The 19,412-nt window shown below is 38.2% G+C and overlaps 2 protein-coding genes and 1 non-coding gene across 3 annotated transcripts; all 3 read left to right on the plus strand.

The window, feature by feature from the left end:
* On the plus strand, positions 11,128-11,630 carry LOC18774705 (basic blue protein). The gene is made up of 2 exons (XM_007206609.1): positions 11,128-11,308; positions 11,425-11,630. The coding sequence occupies exons 1-2, from the start codon at positions 11,128-11,130 to the stop codon at positions 11,628-11,630; spliced, it is 387 nt and encodes a 128-aa protein (XP_007206671.1).
* On the plus strand, positions 14,361-17,242 carry LOC18773586 (CBL-interacting protein kinase 2). The gene is made up of 2 exons (XM_007205052.2): positions 14,361-14,626; positions 15,133-17,242. Exon 2 carries the CDS (start codon positions 15,559-15,561, stop codon positions 17,029-17,031), a length of 1,473 nt encoding a protein of 490 aa, XP_007205114.1. The 5' UTR covers positions 14,361-14,626; positions 15,133-15,558; the 3' UTR covers positions 17,032-17,242.
* TRNAY-GUA lies at positions 18,156-18,248 on the plus strand. The gene is made up of 2 exons: positions 18,156-18,192; positions 18,213-18,248. It is a non-coding gene; the product is annotated as a tRNA-Tyr (tRNA).

The following is a 19,412-nucleotide window of genomic DNA, read 5'->3' on the forward strand; positions in this document are numbered from 1 at the left end:
CTTTAAGCAACAAACAAGTGCCACAATTTTAACCTTCTCAAGATTGTTGCAATAAGGCTAAATCCAAATTCAAAATCACATTGCAACTCAATTTATAGAGCGTTTACCCTATCCTGCATTAACTTTTTTTGCATATATGGATATTTAAGAAGATTTTTGGGCTTTTATATACCCGTTGGTTGATTTTACCCCAATATTTAAAGTTGAGGCTGTTTTGGTATGAATTAAGTAAATACAAGGAGAGAATCTGATTTGGACAACAAATTAGCCACTTTATCTTTGCCATGTAATGTTGATATTGACTCGTGATTTTTGGTGTTTTTTTTATCTAGAAAAAACGGTAGTAGTTATTAATATTATTGATGAAACATATCATAGTACAAAACCATAAAAGAGCCAAAATGGGTACAATATCTCCAGTGACCAAACACAACAACATGTTGATTTGATCCAGAGAGAATTACGCCTTACCCAACAAATACTCAACACCCGATTCAGGATCTCGAAGGACTTAATAAGGAATTAAGTCCAACTTTAAATATTGAGGTAAAATCCTCCAAGGGGTATATAAAAGGCCATAAATCTTCTTAAATATCCATATAAGCAAGAAAATTAATGCAGAATAGGGTAAATGCTCTATAAATTGAATTGCAATGTGATTTTGAATTTGGAGTTAGCCTTACTGCAATCTAGAGAAGGTTAAAAAAGATGTCTATTGGAATGAGCAAAGTTTTGGTGATTGGAATTAGTCTTTTTGTATGCTTGCTGTTCCAATGTGAACAAATCTATGGAAAAGAATATGTAGTGGGGGATGAAAAAGGATGGAGTCCAGATCATAACGTATCTAGTTGGCCTGAGGGCAAGAAGTTCAAGGCTGGAGATGTTCTGAGTAAGATATACTGGTTTCGTTTCTTTTGCTTTATCCCTCTTATAATTTATTCTTTTAGTGTTTCATTTTTTGAATAATTGGATTGGTTACTTATTTTATTTATTTATTTATTTAAACAGATTTCAAGTACACCAATCCCTCATTCCACGTAGTTGCTCTAGGCAATTATCCAGGGTACTACGAGGCATGTGACTCTTATCCTGTTCTAAAGGAAATATATTCTTCTGGAAACGATCACGTGGTATTAGAGAAAGGCACAAACTCCTTCGTACCTTTTGATATATCTTATTGCAAGCGTGGAATGAAACTTCAAGTTGAGGCTGAGTAATTATTTTCTTATAGACTTCATTTATGTGTCTCAAAGCAGTGATATGCTAAATATAAAGAAATAATTGGAGCTCAAGATGAGTCCTTTGTATGTTTGTGCTTTGAAAGTATTTGAGACTCACAAAATCAATAAATACAATGCTTCAAGAAAGTATTTGAATTTTAATAATTTAATTGAGTGGTCAAATGATATCGAATTCAAGTGATTTTTTATAGAGATGACCTTTGAATGAATATCTATAAAATAAAAGGTTTGGATTAGTGAAATACAATGTGGAGTGAGCCGTACAAAGGTGTCCCTCAAATAAGCTAATATGAAAATATGAATGATTGAAAACATAGAGATAACTTGAAAATATTATATTATTGATAACTTTGAGAATGCAAACTTACAGAAAATCTTGACTAAAAGATTTTAGGCTCTCATTACAAACGTTCGTCAGGGTGGTGGTCCTGATAGAATTTTAAAACTGAGAAAATAAAATTTACATTCTTCTAGCATTTTCTCTATTTTTCTCATTGTTGGTTTTGACTTAAGGGTAGGACTTGATTGCAAATCCTGAAATTTTACTAAAGGTTTTTCTTTTGGTGACTTAAAGGCTTTTTATGAAGGGACTATTTTGTCAATTTTAGTCTCTATTTTATCTAATTGATTCCCTATGACTATCAGACTTTGGTTGGTGTAATTATTTTGTTCAACTAACTTTCTGTCATTTTGGTCGGGAACTTTAAAGGGGTGACTTGCTAAAACTTCGGTATTATCTTCTTTTTTTCATTTTTCCTGGGTTAAAGTTTTTAACTCTTTTGGTAAATAACGACTTCCAATGAAATCAAGGTAGAAAATTTCTAAGTTAGTTGTGCGCATATAATCTTTCCATTCATTAAAGATTTGTTGACGTCTTGTTCTACTAGGGTAGGCTGTGTGATAATTGTCCCTTCTTTTTTTATTCTCAGGGGCATGTAAATGATTATCTAGACTCTTCCAATTAATCTTGAACTTTTTATTAAGGGTTCTTAGCTAGTTATCAACTTGGAAACCGGCTTCAAAATCAGTTTGTGTGGGTGACTTAAGGGACTCAGATTTTGTATCTTCTTTTACTGGTTTCTTACCATAACAAGGTTGGCTAACTTGGGAAGACTTTCTTAAAGATTCTAATTTTAAATCAATTAATGTTTTCTCTAACTCTAGGTCTCCTTCTAGGGTAAAGGAAGAAGTTGTGTAACTATGTCGTGCAGGGGCATGTCTCTGGGACTGACTAGGTGTAGGCAACTGGTGTAACTGGACTGAAGGCTTTTGGGGAGGTTGATTTCCAAAATTAATTTTAACTGTACAATCTAGATATTGTTGAATGTAATCCAAATTATTTAAACTATGTTGAATTGGAGCTGGTGGAATCTCAGTGGCTAATGTCCAATCTAAAGGTAGGGTTACTTCTAACCACTTAATAGTGTAAGGGATTCTAATATTGGCATCGGCTTTGTTACTTTGAATTAACAAAGTTTGATCTTTCGGACTTTTATTAAGGGCTTGGAAATTCATATTAGTGCCTGTGACTTTATAATAGATTCTATTAAATAAGGCTAATGGCTGGGTGCCTGGTAATACTTCGTATCCTGAAGTTTTAATATTCAATGTTAGGGTTTTCAGAATATGGGGATCACTAAGACTTACTGTGAAATCTGGGTAACAATCAAAATGAACTGGACCATTGAACAGACTTGATTCAATTATTCCTAGCGTACTGTCACTGAAATTAGTGAATCTAGCATCACGAAGACAGAGAAGGATAGAAGCTTTTAATCCTAATCTAGTGAGTGGCTTAACTGCAACTTGAACTAAACCAATGTGAAGGAAATTGTTTCCATCATTTTTATGTTTCTTAATTGACTCAAGATTAAGCAACTGACATGTTTCGTGTTCTTTACTTAAAGTATAAACTTGTTCAACTGTCTTAACATGGGTAGTAGACTTAAAACTAGAAATTGACCATTTTTTCTTATAAATTTCTTGACTAGGGATTTTAGGGATATTCCAATCTCGAAAATCTAATTCATTACTAGAATCATATTCTACTTGTTCTTCATTAACTATCTCAGGTAACTTACTAATACTGGTGTCACATCCTGGGACCAACTCCGCCGTAGCACGATATTGTCCGCTTTGGGCCCCCCTCTCTGCCCTCACGGTTTTGTTTCTGGGAACTCACGAACAACTTCCCAGTGGGTCACCCATCCTGGGATTGCTCTAGCCTCCAACTCGCTTAACTTCGGAGTTCCTACGACTCCGAAGCCAGTGAGCTCCCAAAAGGCCTCGTGCTAGATGGATGCGGGTGTGCACATATAAGGCACATCACCCCCTCTCCGTTGGTTGAGGTGGAATCTTACAATCCACCCCCCTCAAGGGCCCGACGTCCTCGTCGGCACGCTCACACCACACGGCAGAGTGGCTCTGATACCAAATTGTCACATCCCGGGACCAACTCCGCCGTAGCATGATATTGTCCGCTTTGGGCCCTCCTCTCTGCCCTCACGGTTTTGTTTCTGGGAACTCACGAGCAACTTCCCAGTGGGTCACCCATCCTGGGATTGCTCTAGCCTCCAACTCGCTTAACTTCGGAGTTCCTACGACTCCGAAGCCAGTGAGCTCCCAAAAGGCCTCGTGCTAGATGGATACGGGTGTGCACATATAAGGCACATCACCCCCTCTCCGTTGGTTGAGGTGGGATCTTACAACTTGCTCTAGAGCTGTTAGAGTTATAAGAGTTGGTTCTAAATAAGCGACTCATTGCTCAAGGTTCTGGGCTAGACTTCTAAGGAAGAAGATGAACAGAAACTCCAAAAACTCAACCAAAGCTAAACAGGACACCTAGTGATTCTCTCTCCCTCCGCTCAGGCTGCAACCGCTCAGGCCTCTATCTGGAACTTACTGTTAGGACTCTAGGACTTACTGTTTGGACTAGAGAGAAAAGGATAGGTAACCTGAAAAACAGTGAAGGAGTGGAAGAAGGAACTGAAAAACTTCGACTCAGAAATCGTAAACCAGCCACTGGGGCGAATGAATATCAGATTTAGACTGACTTTTCAACAATTACGGCTCTGATATCAAAAGGGGGCTAGAACTAGTGAGAGATAGAAGATACAAAATCTGAGTCCCCTGAGTCAAGGTAGTGGTCCTAATAGAACTTTGAAACTGAGAAAATAAAATTTACATTCTGCTTACAACTGAGGCCTTAACCTTCTTAAATAAAGAAAACAACTAGACTATTCAACATTGGATTCTACTAAAGGTAACTGTAGAGGCACGCGAAAGCTTTTGCTTTTAATGAGTGCTACTTTTACTTTATCTTTTACTTTTACTTTAACTTAGGCTTTTATGATGACTGTCGGGGAATAATGACTGTGGCACATGTGACTTAGTCAAAACCGAGATCATAAGGATCTTGACTATCTTGTTAATCTGCCCACCGCTTCGATTGAGAAGGGCTTTGTTGACTGCCGGGCAGATTGGGTTGACTAGTAGATGACTGTGATCTTGGAGAAGTCTCATCATCATCCATTTGGGAGGCTTGAATAATTAATTGTTTGGCAATTTCCTACAACTCAGACTTAGATTTTCCCTCGACTGAGAGAGAAGCATGAGATCCTCCAGAAGAAGAAGGTTTATGAATAGGCTTATCCATAGGAAAATCTCGGAAGACATATTCAGCAATTCTATCAATTTGAAATTTATCCCACCATTTTACAGAAAATTGATGGGAAAAGACTTTGGTTTTTCAGGTAACTTTATAGGACCATTTAAGAATCCAGGGGACTTTATATTTAGCAATAAAATGAAGTTGATTAGGGAAAAATAGGACATGTTGGTGAAAATAGCAGCACTCTAAAATAATTTTGTATTTTAAAATGCTCACAAAAATTCCAACACACCAAACATGGCCTTAAATGACCAGGATAGCTAAACAAACTATTTATTTTACAAATAAGAAAATAGTGTTGCTATTTCCACACACCTGTCCTATTTTTACACCCACCTTATCTTCAAATTTACCCATTTGTAAAAAGACTTCTAAGGACTTAGAAAAAAGGATTAAAAACCAAAACAATTGCCTCAACCTTAAAATTGAAAAAAATTAAATAAATAAAAAAAAATCCAAAGCACAAATATCAAACGTCAAATTTCTCGCTTCCCAAGTACATGCGCCTTCTGTTTTTTCTTTTTCTTTTCTTTTTTTGGTCAGAGTCTTCAGCTTCTTCAAATTTCATATCTCATATTATTGCACATTCCCATCCACTATTCCCAAATCTGATTGGTTTTCAACAGAAGTTATGTTCATAACTCGTGAAAATGAAAGAATCATATCCTAACATTAATTCATCCCATTGGCATTTGATTAAAGAATAAAAGTTTCTTCAATTGCCCAATTTTTCCTCATTGGAGATATATTCTTTTGTATCGTCAAAATTGTTTTAAAAGAAATATAAATCACTTGTAAATAGAGAGAAGTTTAATTGTTTGTGAAATTAAAGTGCAAGAAAGAGTGAGTTTTTGGTGGTTTATAAACATATAAATGTTGGCGTGACTTGTGGATATTGACTTACTTTCTTTACACACTAAGAATTCCTATTATAATTGTAATTGATTTACTTTAATTCCTGATTTCCTACTGCAAATAGATTTAGGAATTTATTATTTACTTGCCCATTCAGGTTTCGTTGTATTATAAATATGACCTCCTACAAGGAGAAGAATACACAGAAAATTCCCACAAACAAATATTCTCTCATAGTTTTCATATTTTAGCATGGTATCAGAGCGGCGATCTTGGAATTGCTGACTCTAGTTTCAAACCCCCGCCGCTGCTATGGGGGTTGATGATTTTTTCAACCCTCATGGAGGTAGCACCACCGACTCCTTCTCTCATTCTCCACCAACCATCATTGAGTTGAGTGCCCAGATGGCTCCGCTCCTACAGATGCAGACTTTGACTCTGAACCCGATCCAGAATCAGGATCCTTTTTTGACGACCCCGACCCCGACCCTGACTATGACGACGACAACCCCGACCCCGACCCCGACTATGACGACGACGACCCCGACCCCAACCCCAACCCCGACTATGACGACGACGACCCCGACCCCGACTCCGAAGACGACCCCGACCCCCACTCCGATGATGACCCCAAACCCGAATTTGTCTCTGATTCAGACCCTGATCCCAATTTCGACTCCGACTCCGGCCCCGACTCAGGCTCAGATTCCGATCTCAATTCCTACTCAACCTGTATCCTATGCATCTTCCGCTGCACAAATTATGACTTCTAGACTAACGACCCCGACACATGGACTAGATTGCGCATATTGTGGTGATCCACGACACACTTGCGAGACTTGTTTTAAATCGCATGGCTACCCCAATTGGTGGGCTACTCTTATAGATCAAGGACAATGCAATATGACCAGTAATGGTACTGGTTATGGATTCCATACTTCCGATAAGATTGATTCCAGGAGCTGGATAATTGATTCCGGTGCAACTGATCATATGACGTTTGATCCTGATGATTTTCTGAATACTACACAACCTCGACGAACCTGTATTGCAAATGCCAATGGTGTTACTTATCCTGTGACAGGGGCTGGCACTGTTGCACTCTCATCCTCTCTCACACTGTCTAATACTTTACTTGTTCCATCTTTATCCACTAAATTATTGTCAGTTAGTCAGCTTACTGAACAATTGAATTGTTGTGTACTCATTTACCCGAGTTTTTGTTTGCTTCAGGATATTCACACTAAGGAGATTCTTGGTCGTGGTACTAAGAGAGGGGGGCTATATTATGTCGATGACTTCAGTCCCGGCATGGCTAACAGCGTGACACATCCCTTTGATAGCAAACAAAAGCAAATCTGGTTGTGGCACCGTCGATTGGGACATCCTTCTTTTAGTTATATGAAGCATCTTATACCAGATTTATTCTCAGGTTTCAAGGACTCTGACTTCACATGTGATACTTGTATTTTGGCCAAGAGTCACCGTGTGCCCTACCCGTTGAGTACGAACAAGTGTACTACTCCATTTACGTTAATTCACTCTGATGTCTGGGGACCTTCTCCTATCACTGCTCCTTCTGGTGTTCGATGGTTTGTCACATTCATCGATGATTGTACACGGATGACATGGCTTTATTTGCTGAAGAATAAAAACGAAGTGTTTTCCTGTTTTCAGTCCTTCCACAAACAGATGAAAACTCAGTTTAATGCTCAAATCCAGATTCTTCGCTCCGACAATGGTGGAGAATTTGTCAATCATGACTTTCAGACTTACTTCCAACAACATGGAATTATCCATGAGACGACTTGTCCTCAGACACCACAACAAAATGGTGTTGCTGAACGAAAGAATCGACATCTTCTTGAAACCGCCCGAGCACTTCTGATTGGCGCTCATGTTCCTCGCCATCACTGGGATGATGCTATTGTCACCGCAGTTCATCTGATCAACCGCATGCCTTCTAGTGTACTGACCTTTAAAACTTCCTTACAGGTGCTTGCACAACACAGACCTCTGCCTTCTGTTTTGGTACTCACACCCCGAATCTTTGGATGTGTGGCTTTCGTTCATCTCCACAAAAATCAACGTAGCAAACTTGATCCATGTGCGCTTCGTTGTGTTTTTGTGGGTTATGCCACTCATCAGAAAGGCTACCGTTGTTATCACCCTCCTACCCAACGAACCTATGTCACTTTGGATGTGACCTTTCTGGAATCTGAGCTGTTCTTCCATGACCCATCATCCAATTCTACACTTCAGGGGGAGATACGAAGTGAAGAGCAGAATTGGAGCAACTTGGAAAATCAAGAAATTCTCCTTTGTACAGAAATGATTGATCATTCCGAGTCTGGAGCACGAGATTACTCTCTGTCGAAAAGCGACCAATCGCCCATTCATAGCGATCAATTGCCTGACCCACCTGATCCACGCGAAGATATTTCTGATCCGAGTCTCACACTTACAGACAATACAGAACAAGAAGATGAAGACCCCCCCCTCTAACTCAACAGTACCAACAGACCAATCTCTTGAGAATATCCTTGAGTTGTCTGCTATCCATATTCCAACCAAGGTCTCTGAAGCATTGAAAGATCCTAAGTGGGTCCAAGCTATAAAAGAGGAGATGAAAGCCCTTGAGAAAAATCAGACTTGGACATTGGAGATTATACCCCGAGGAAAAAAGACTATCGGATGTAGATGGGTGTTTACTATAAAACACAATGCAGATGGATCTATCGAGCGATACAAGGCAAGACTTGTGGCAAAAGGGTACACACAGACCTATGGTATAGACTATGAAGAAACCTTTGCTCCCGTTGCAAAGTTAAACACCGTCAGAGTCTTATTGTCCCTTGCAGCTAATTTAGATTGGCCACTACACCAGTTTGATGTAAAGAATGCTTTTCTACATGGCGAACTCACGGAGGAGGTGTACATGGACATTCCTCCTGGATATAATACTACTCAGACTGGAACAGTTTGCAGGTTACGAAAAGCATTGTATGGATTGAAACAGTCACCACGTGCATGGTTTGGACGGTTCACCATGGCAATGAAGAATAATGGTTTCAAACAGTGCAACTCAGATCATACTTTGTTCTTGAAACATCGAAAAGGGAAGGTAACAGCATTAATAATTTATGTTGATGATATGATTATTACTGGGAATGATAAACAGGAAATATCACAGCTACAAGACTATCTGGCTACGGAGTTTGAGATGAAGGATCTAGGTGGACTCAAGTATTTCTTGGGAATTGAGGTGGCTCGATCGCAGCAAGGCATATTTCTCTCTCAAAGGAAATATGTCTTAGACTTGTTGACAGACACAGGAATGCTAGATTGTAAACCTGCGGACACTCCTATTATTCAGAATCATCATCTTGGAGAATATCCGGATCAAGTTCCAACTAACAAAGAAAGATACCAAAGGTTAGTGGGAAGATTGATCTATTTGTCACATACTCGACCAGACATTGCTTATGCGGTGAGCGTTGTCAGTCAATTTATGCACTCTCCAAGTGAAGACCATATGAATGCAGTTCTTCGGATACTTAGATATTTGAAGTGTGCACCTGGAAAAGGACTTATGTTCTCAAAGCATGGTCATCTAAATATTGATGGTTATTCAGATGCAGATTGGGCAGGTAATGTAACAGATAGAAAATCCACATCGGGTTACTTCACATTCGTGGGAGGTAATTTGGTGACATGGAGAAGCAAGAAACAGAATGTAGTAGCTTTATCCAGTGCAGAAGCTGAGTTCAGAGGCATGACTAAAGGGATTTGTGAACTTCTTTGGTTAAGAAAGTTGCTTACTGAACTTGGGTATAAACCTACATCCACAATGAATCTCTTTTGTGATAACAAGGCTGCTATAGCCATTGCACAGAATCCGGTTCAGCATGATCGTACTAAACATGTTGAGGTGGATCGACACTTCATCAAACAAAAGCTTGAGGCTAAAGTGTTTCAGTTTCCTTTTGTGAAATCCGAGGATCAATTGGCGGATATTTTGATAAAGGCGATTTCCAGTAAAGCATTCCACAATTCACTAGATCAGTTGGGCATTGGCGACATCTATGCACCAACGTGAGGGGGAGTGTTGGCGTGACTTGTGGATATTGACTTACTTTCCTTACACACTAAGAATTCCTATTATAATTGTAATTGATTTACTTTAATTCCTGATTTCCTACTGCAAATAGATTTAGGAATTTATTATTTACTTGCCCATTCAGGTTTCGTTGTATTATAAATATGACCTCCTACAAGGAGAAGAATACACAGAAAATTCCCACAAACAAATATTCTCTCATAGTTTTCATATTTTAGCAATAAAGATTCAGACCATGTGTTTTAAAAGTCAGATTCATACTATTTGTTCTCAGTTTTCAAAGCTCTTGGAAGAAAGATTTGAAAAAACTAAGAACAAATAATCCGAATTCATTGTACAGAGGCAATTTATTTATTTATTTATATCTAATTGTGATATGCCAACTTTTCAGCCATTAGATTAAATTTAAACGACATCATTAGTTAACAGACCTCTTTAACTTAAAAGAGAATTTGCTTGAATTAATAATTAAAGGGTGTTTTAGGAATAATGGTGGGTGAAAAGATATGATTTGTTTTTTTCAAATTTACATAGTGAGTGGGAAGATAAGGTGGATAGAAAAATAGAACATGTGGGTGGAAATAGCAGCACTCATAAGAAAAAGGAAAAAGAATGAGTATGTTGACCTTTTGCATTTTCCATTATTTTGCAATTTAATTGTTTGTGGACGTAAACTGAACCTGTTATATATGGAAAATCCTCAATGTGAAGATTACGTATATAATTTATTACAAATTGATTAAGTAAATACAAGGAGAGAATCTGATTTGGATAACAAATTACCTACTTTATCTTTGCCATGTAACGTTGATATTGACTCGTGATTTGTAGTGTTTTTTTTTTTTTTTTTGGTTGAGAAAAAGCGATAGTAGTTTATTAATGAAATATATCATAGTACAAAGTCATAAAAGAGCCAAAATAGGTACAACATCTTTAGTGACCAAATACAACAACATGTTAATTAGATCTGGAGAGAATTACGCTTTAACCAACAAATACTCAACCCCCTAATTTAGCATCTCGAAGGACTTAATAAGGAATTAGTTCATACCAAAAGAGCCTCAACTTTAAAATTGAGGTAAAATTATCGAACGGTATATAAAAGCCCATAAATCTCCTTAAATATCCATATATGCAAAAAAAAGTTAATGCAGGATAGGGTAAATGCTCTATAAATTGAATTGCAATGTGATTTTGAATTTGGATTTAGCCTTATTGCAATCTAGAGAAGGTTAAAAAAGATGTCTATTGGAATGAGCAAACTTGTGGTCATTGGAATTAGTCTTTTTGTATGCTTGCTGTTACAATGTGAAGAAATCTATGGAAAAGAATATTTAGTGGGGGATGAGAAAAGATGGAATCCAGATACTAATTTATCTAGTTGGCCTGAAGGCAAAAAGTTCAAGGCTGGAGATGTATTGAGTAAGATATATACTGGACTGGTTTCATTTCTTTCTTTATCCCTTTCATAATTTATTCTTTTAGCGTTTAAGTTTTTGAATAATTGGATTGGTTATTTATTTAATTTTTTTGAACAGATTTTCAGTACACCAGTCACTTATTCGACGTAGTTGCTCTTGGCAATTATCCAGGGTACGAGGCATGTGACCCTTATCCTGTTCCAAAGAAAATATATTCTTCTGGAAACGATTATGTGGTATTAGAGAAAGGCACAAACTCCTTCGTACCTTTTGATGTATCTTATTGCAAGCGTGGAATGAAACTTCAAGTTGAGGCTGAGTAATTATTTTCTTATAGAAACCTCATTTAGGTGTGTCTCAATAAAGCAGTGATATGCTAAATATAAACAAATAATTGGAGCTTCAAGATTAGCCCTTTGTCTGTTTTTGCTTTTAAAATTTGGAAATATGATAAGGGTAAACCAGTAAGGTTGGATTCAAATTTTTTTAGTTGTGCAATATTAATTACTTTTGCCATTTGCTTTTAAAACTATGCAATCTTAATTTGGTTAATAATATCAGGCTGGATGCCAAATAGAAAATATTACAAAAGAGGATAACGAAATTCATGGTTAGCATAATATTGTGAAAATCATGAAGTTGAAGATCTACGCGGTTATGAATTGGGTCTTATGATTTTACTTAATATTAAGTTTACACTAATTTGTCGTCTGCCTAAGTTTTATCTCCTTCCTATTTCTTCAGTTTTCTCTGGGTTATCAAAGAAGAAAACCAAGGAATACTGAAATTAAGATGTGCTTCCAAGTTGAATACTATCCATAACGGATAGATGAGGTTGTTCCTCGGTTTGAGCTGCCCATTCAGATACTATGCTCAAATGCCCAATGCAGCAAGAAATTTAGGGGGCCACACCTTGTCAAAACATGATGTGTATGAGGATGGTTGAACTGTTACATTCTGGAGAATGTATACTAAAAGCTATCAGCCAATGGTGGCACGCCTATTTTTACCAAGCTACTAAGATCACTCTGAGGACTATTGTTTGGGCCCCAAGTAAACCCTTAACTTAGCGCTTGATCAACCGCCCACACACTTCTGGGGTGAACATGAATTGGGCATCTCATAAGCAATGAGTTCAATATAGCAGACCATATTTGAAAATCATTGAGAAGACATGTGAAAATGAACATGCCAAATTGCCAACACTAAGTATATATATTTTTTTGCATAAACTCAGAATCAAGAACCACTAATGGAATGGAACACCAAATTTTTCAAAACAAATCTGTATTATTGCACTCACAAAGCTCAATTACTCTTTAAACCAGAAACAAAAAAAATTCATCTTTGCTTTGATTCAGTGGACCCAATTTTGGAAGGACTTGCTGGGATGGGAAAATATTCATTATTTTCAGAACACATCATAAGCAACTTTTTTAAATAGTGATACCAATCCCACAAACTGACCCTAAATCCAAGTAAGCCTGAGAGAGACTAGAAGGTTCAAACGAAGCCGAGTACATGCTTTGCTCTTTCTTCCGTTGCTAGAGAAATTAAAGAGAAAAATTGGTAGGAATTTTGTTGGTTTCAGGAACATGAAGCTTCCCTGGCTGGCCTATTTCCAATACCCACATGTTTTTCAAGTGGTTTCGAAAGACCATTATCCTAACTCTTTTTTTCACAGTTTGGCTGTGGCTATGGCCTCATATTAGACTTTGATTTCAATCCCTTTTTCTTTTCTTTTTTCTGTTTCCAATACATTCCCTCTTTCATTTTGTTTATTACATGATTCATAATTGATTGCATGAATACTTTTTGTTCTTCAATCATATATAAAATTGAAAGTGGGTTTATGTTACGTCAAAACAGAGATTAGGTGGCTTCTCCTTCATATAATTTATCAAATTAAATCAGAAGTCTCCCAAGGATCCATTCAGAAATGAAAAGTGATACAATCCTCTATCCAAAAAAAGCATATGGTACAATGACCAAAACACCGTTCCCTATAAGATTGGCTTCCGCTAATTAGAAGGCTAGTTATGTCATTGAATTGTATGGAACACAGCAAGCAACTCACTCCAAGAGGACTGTGGGCCCAAACCAAATTACGTGGGCTCTCCACAGTGGGGACACGTGGGCTTGTGTGTTGACCGACAATTGCTGAGCGAAACGTGTATGGTGGGTATCCAATCCAGTTGATGCCTTAAATGGGTGGACTGCCAGTGACCTGAGGAAGGTGAAACCCGGAGTCCTACTAAATACCAAATTTTTAACAATAAAAAAAAATTCTACTTTCATGTTATCGCCTCCTGATTGGTTTCTGTTTGACACTGTGACACTGGAAGATGCTGAGTCATGAAGCTTCACGGGGCCCCACCTACCCAATTATACATGCACTTGACACATGCACCCGACCCAAGTTTGAATTTTCTTCCCATCTTTTTGTTTTTAGTTTTTTAGCTTTATTAGGTGAGCAAATTATGAGTGTTATTAGTATGTATAGGAGAATTGAATTATGATTAATTTGACTATTAAAATGATGCCACTTGCAAATCAATGATTAAGAGTTCGCTAGCATCCAATTAAAAAGAGTTTAATCTAAGGTAGTGGCACATACAAAAGTTGAAAACATGGGTCCTGGGATTTGCTTAAGCAAACAAAGTTATGATTTTGTAGTAATCCAATGTATTAATGCCTTTTTTTTTTCTTTATAAAAAAAAATTTATGAGGAGATTGGCTACTCTCATTATTAGCGTCATGCTATATCCACAACTTCAAACCGGAAAGACTTATGCGTGGCATTCAACTGCCAGTTGCTATTAGTATGAATTTATGTAGGAAATTACATATTGCATACCAATAAGAACTGCTGATAGCAGGACTCAAACACTAATTAGACTACACACAGTGCAAAGACTTTACCAACTCAACAAACCTTCATTCATTTAATACTTTAATACCATAGCTTCATTGGGATTTAATAATGTATTAATAATATAAATCTTCAAAATTAATATAAAAAGGGTGACACCTTTGTCTTGTATATGTGAACAAGTGAGTGGCTTTCCTGTAATCTCATCTCAGGACGGAAGGGTTGAAGAAGACAGAGGAGAAGTAATTATTGGTTGGCGCTGGCGCGTTAGGCTGCGCAGAAACAAGAGGTACACAGCGCACTAGAGGGAGGGCCATAGGGTTTTGGCTTTTCCTATTAAAGCTCAACTCAACTCAACCAAAACCATAAACATTCCAACCTCTCGCCTCATTGTGTTCCAATTCTCTTCTGCATCAACTGTGAGAGAATTTCTACTCGAATTTCAAGGTAAAGTTCAAATCTTTTCTTCAATTCTAGCTGGTTCTTATTGCTCCTATAAAACTATGAAATTTTGTTTATTATCAGTTTTTGTTTCTCAATATTTTCTTGTTTGGTTCCCTTGAAAATTGAATCTGGGAAATTTATATGAGTTTAAGCAATGGAAGGCAGGTGGTTTCCAATTTCCTGATGGTATTATGAAGTCCTGTTTCTCTTCTAAAATCAGGAAGAAAAAAAAAAAAATTGACCCGCCCAGGCCACCTAGCGCCTAGGCGCCGCCTAGGCCGATTTTTCTAACACTGTTTTTAAGATGTAGAAATACTTGCTGAAGTTCATAGCTTGCCAATAGAATGATGCATAAACTGACAATATTGTGAAATGTTAAAGTTTGCTTGACAGAATTGTTATTATTTATTGCGAATAATATGCATTCTTTTTCAAATTCTTTTGTGAATCACGCACCAAGTTTAGGCATGTGAAGGCTCAAAGATCATTTCTTTCCTTTATTCTCTCAGGTCAAAATCTGATATATTTATTGGGGAGTTGGAAAGCTTTAACTGATTGCTATCTGGTTTCTCGTCCGCCTAAGTTTCATCTACTTCATCTTCTTCAGTTTTCTCTGGGTTATCAAAGAAGAAAACCAGGGAATGCTGAAAGATGTGCTTCAAAGTTGACAACTCTCCATTACTGATTGATGAGGTTGTAGCTCTGTTTGAGCTGCCCTTGTTCATCAATGATGAGACTGAACAAACCCACAGTCCATTCAGATTCTATGCTCAAATGCCCAATGCAGCAAGAAATTTAGGGGGCCACACCTTATCAAAACATGATGTCTATGAGGATGGTTGAACTTTTACGTTCTTGAGAATATAGTTTCTGTATTATATACTACGCTATCAGGTAGAAGTAGCTTCTGCTGTGTACAAGAATAGTAGCCTTAAATGGAAAACAAAGGGAGTGTGTTGATGCAGCGGTATGAAATGGGGAGATTATTAGGCCAAGGAACCTTTGCCAAGGTACACCATGCAAGGAACCTTAAAACTGGCATCAGTGTGGCAATTAAGATAATTGATAAAGAAAGGGTCTTGAAGGTTGGGATGATTGATCAGATTAAGCGAGAAATTTCTGTCATGCGACTAATTAGACATCCCAATGTTGTGGAGCTTTATGAGGTAATGGCCAGCAAAACCAAGATTTACTTTGTCATGGAGTATGTTAAAGGTGGTGAACTCTTCAACAAGGTTTCCAAAGGAAAGCTAAAGGAGGATGTTGCTAGGAAATATTTTCAACAGCTGATCAGTGCTGTCGATTACTGCCATAGTCGAGGCGTCTGCCATCGAGATCTGAAACCAGAAAACCTACTTTTGGATGAAAATGAAAATCTAAAGGTTTCAGATTTTGGATTGAGTGCCCTTGGTGAATCTAAGCGCCAAGATGGGTTGCTTCATACAACCTGTGGGACCCCTGCATATGTTGCTCCAGAAGTAATAAACAGGAAGGGCTATGATGGTACTAAAGCTGACATTTGGTCATGTGGGGTGATATTGTATGTTCTGTTGGCTGGCTATCTTCCGTTTCACGATTCAAATCTGATGGAGATGTATAGGAAGATTGGTAAGGGCGACTTTAAATTCCCTAACTGGTTTTCTCCAGAGGTACGGAAGTTGCTGTCGAAGATCTTGGACCCGAATCCAAAAACTCGGATATCTATGGCCAAAATTATGCAGAATTCTTGGTTCCGGAAGGGCCTGGTCCAAACACCTGTAATTGCTGAAGTACCAGTGAAAGAGCCAGCCCCTCTGGATGTTGATGCAATTTTTGGACCTAGCGAAGGTAGCAATTCTGCTGTGGAGTCAAAGCAAGAATTAGCAAAGCCGTCTAACTTGAATGCTTTTGATATCATCTCCTACTCTGCAGGCTTTGACTTGTCAGGGTTGTTTGAGCAGACTGAACAGAAAAAGGAAGTGCGGTTTACATCCAACAAAACAGCCCCAACCATCATCTCTAAGCTGGAGGACATTGCAAAGCGTCTGAGACTGAAAATAAAGAAGAGGGATGGAGGGTTGCTGAAAATGGAAGGATCCACTGAAGGCAGGAAGGGGGTGTTGGGCATTGAAACTGAAATCTTCGAGATCACCCCGTTTTTTCATTTGGTGGAAGTGAAGAAGTGTAGTGGAGATACATTAGAGTATCAGAAGGTCATGAAAAAGGATATTAGACCAGCTCTGAAGGACATTGTTTGGACTTGGCAAGGGGAGCAGCCGCAGCAAGAACAACAACAAGAGCCGCCACAACTAGGGCAGCCGCAGCAGGAGGAACCAGAAGAGCAACAAGAGCCACCCCAACTAGGGCAGCAAGAGCAACAGCCTTCTCTGGCACTCCCTGTGCAAGTGGTCTCGCCCCAGGATTCATAACAAGGGGAAGAAACGGTGGTAGATTTAATTGTAGTATGTGATGATGTGTACTTTGTTGGTTTATTGTTGAGAAGCGTTGATCATTGTGGCGATTACAAAGTACAATGAATGCAAGAATTTGACTTGCCTTGATTCAGTGTGGATGATATGCATCTATAAGATGAAATATTTGCTCTTACTATTTTTTTTTACTTTTGGTTTTAAAGTCTCACCGATGATATGTCAAATTTGTTTCTGTTTTAGTGGCATGTTCTTTTTGTTTCATATATACAGCAGTAAGCAGAGCATGTCTCTCTGTGTATTGTGAATGCATTTGTGAAAAGCTTTCAAGCTCCATTAAAATTCATGTAAAGACAAAAAACTTTTCATACTAAATTGAATCGTGGGTACATTTCTAACACGAGTAATGGAAACCAAGAATAAAAAAATTACACATCATGTAAGTACAGCAAGGAAATCAAAGACAACCGATGAGAGCTGCAACAACAACTAAAACCAATCAAGCTGTGGAAGAAGAAGAAGAAGACACAAAAGTCTTCCAAAGGTAGCGTCCACTTGCCATGTCAATGAACGTCCAGAATCCCGATGCAGCAGCACATACAGCCTTGGATGAGAAGGAGGGGTATGTAGATTGATCTTGAAGCTGATCAGAAGTAGAAGCAGAATCTGATAGGAACAAGTTTTCAAGGTCGGGGTTGAATGTGAGATTCCTCATGACGAAGAATCCTGCCACTATGGCAGACAAGAAGACGAGTATGAACCTCAGCGGACACATTCTTTCTTTCTTGCTTTTGTTCTTGTTTTCTTGAACTTACACACCAACACTAGTTGCCCTTGCCAGAGTGAGGTAGAGAGAGATGTGATTGTGATTGTGGCTTATGGATATTTAAAGAGCAGTATGTCTTCTCCTAATGCAAACTGGATTGGGAAATCGGATTAATAGGGGTTTGGGATTACCGAGTGTTGGACGGATTTGTTTCAACAACGTTTGACGCGTTTAGAGAATAACGTAAGCCAAGCAACGTAAAGAATCTCAAGGGGCCAACTTCCGCCATTTTTTTGGGCTTCAATAAAAATGCTTTCGTAGCGACTAAGTATGAAAATGCTAGTCGTCTAAACAAGAACCGACCTTAGCTCAGTTGGTAGAGCGGAGGACTGTAGTTGGTAAAAGCCTGGCAGGCATCCTTAGGTCGCTGGTTCGAATCCGGCAGGTCGGAAACCTTTTTTTTTATTTATTTTATACATTTTTTATATTTTTGTTTCGAGTATTTTAGAAAAAGTTTAAATAGCAATATCCATGGTTTAGTTGGTAAAAGCCTGGCAGGCATCCTTAAACAATTTCATTATAGTTAGGCCAAAAATAAAAGAAGAACATATTATGACGTAATTAAATTATATTGAAGAATTGTTGGCTTACTACAATAATAGAGTCCCTATCGATTACCTCAAATTCCCTCACAGAATTAGCATTGGGTGCTCCCGTTTTCTCTCCTTTAAAACTGGTTGTGTTATGTAAGAGCACTTCCATCCATTTGTCATGGTAAATGATAAGGGTAAAGCAAGGGCTGTTACTATTCACGTAAATAGTGGCAGTCCTTGCAAATGACTTGTGGTGTTTCCACCTATTGTCATGGCAACCACTATTCACATGACATGTAAAGAGAGGAATTTGTATAGAGTTTTGGTGTGAAAATTAAAGAATATGACTAAGTATTTATTTAAAAAAAATTCTGAAATTTTTAGTATTTTTTCAGATTTTTTTTTCTTTGCTAACGTCAGCAAACCCAGGCAATAGCCCAGGCTGTTCTTGCCTTCTGGCCTGTCCAGGCTTGTGGAGGCCACCAACAACCTGGGTGTCTGAAGCCCACTGAAATGTGGAAATGGGGCTTGGGCCCCCTCCTACCCTGGTCAAGGCTAGCCGCTAGAAGTGCCCTAATAGATTTGAAGCATCACATCTAGGCTCGTAAAATGGTTCAAGCCAGGCCATTCCTATCTTAAATAAACTTGGGAAATAGCTCAAAATACCACCCATTTTATAATTTTTTGTCAAAATACCAACCCTTTTTAAAATTTTTAAAACTACGATCTATAAATACATCTTTATTGTAAACTGATTGCACCCATATCACATTTTCAGAAATTGGTTCTCTCTCAACTCTCTTGGCTCTGTCTCTCTCTTCAGTCTGTCTCTGTCGCTGAGCTCTCTCCCTCGTGTAACTCTCTCTCCGACACAATCGTCTTTCTCCCTCAGCGGTGGCTGTTTATCCAAGCTTAACTCCACCGTTGACATCCACGAGGTACTGTTCATCTAACCCTCACCCATCTGGCAACAACAGGCACACTCCGTCACCTTCATTCATCACTCTGAAACGACGGCGTAT

The sequence above is a fragment of the Prunus persica genome, chromosome G6, assembly GCF_000346465.2.
Source record: "Prunus persica cultivar Lovell chromosome G6, Prunus_persica_NCBIv2, whole genome shotgun sequence".
NCBI classification, from domain to species: Eukaryota; Viridiplantae; Streptophyta; class Magnoliopsida; order Rosales; family Rosaceae; genus Prunus; species Prunus persica.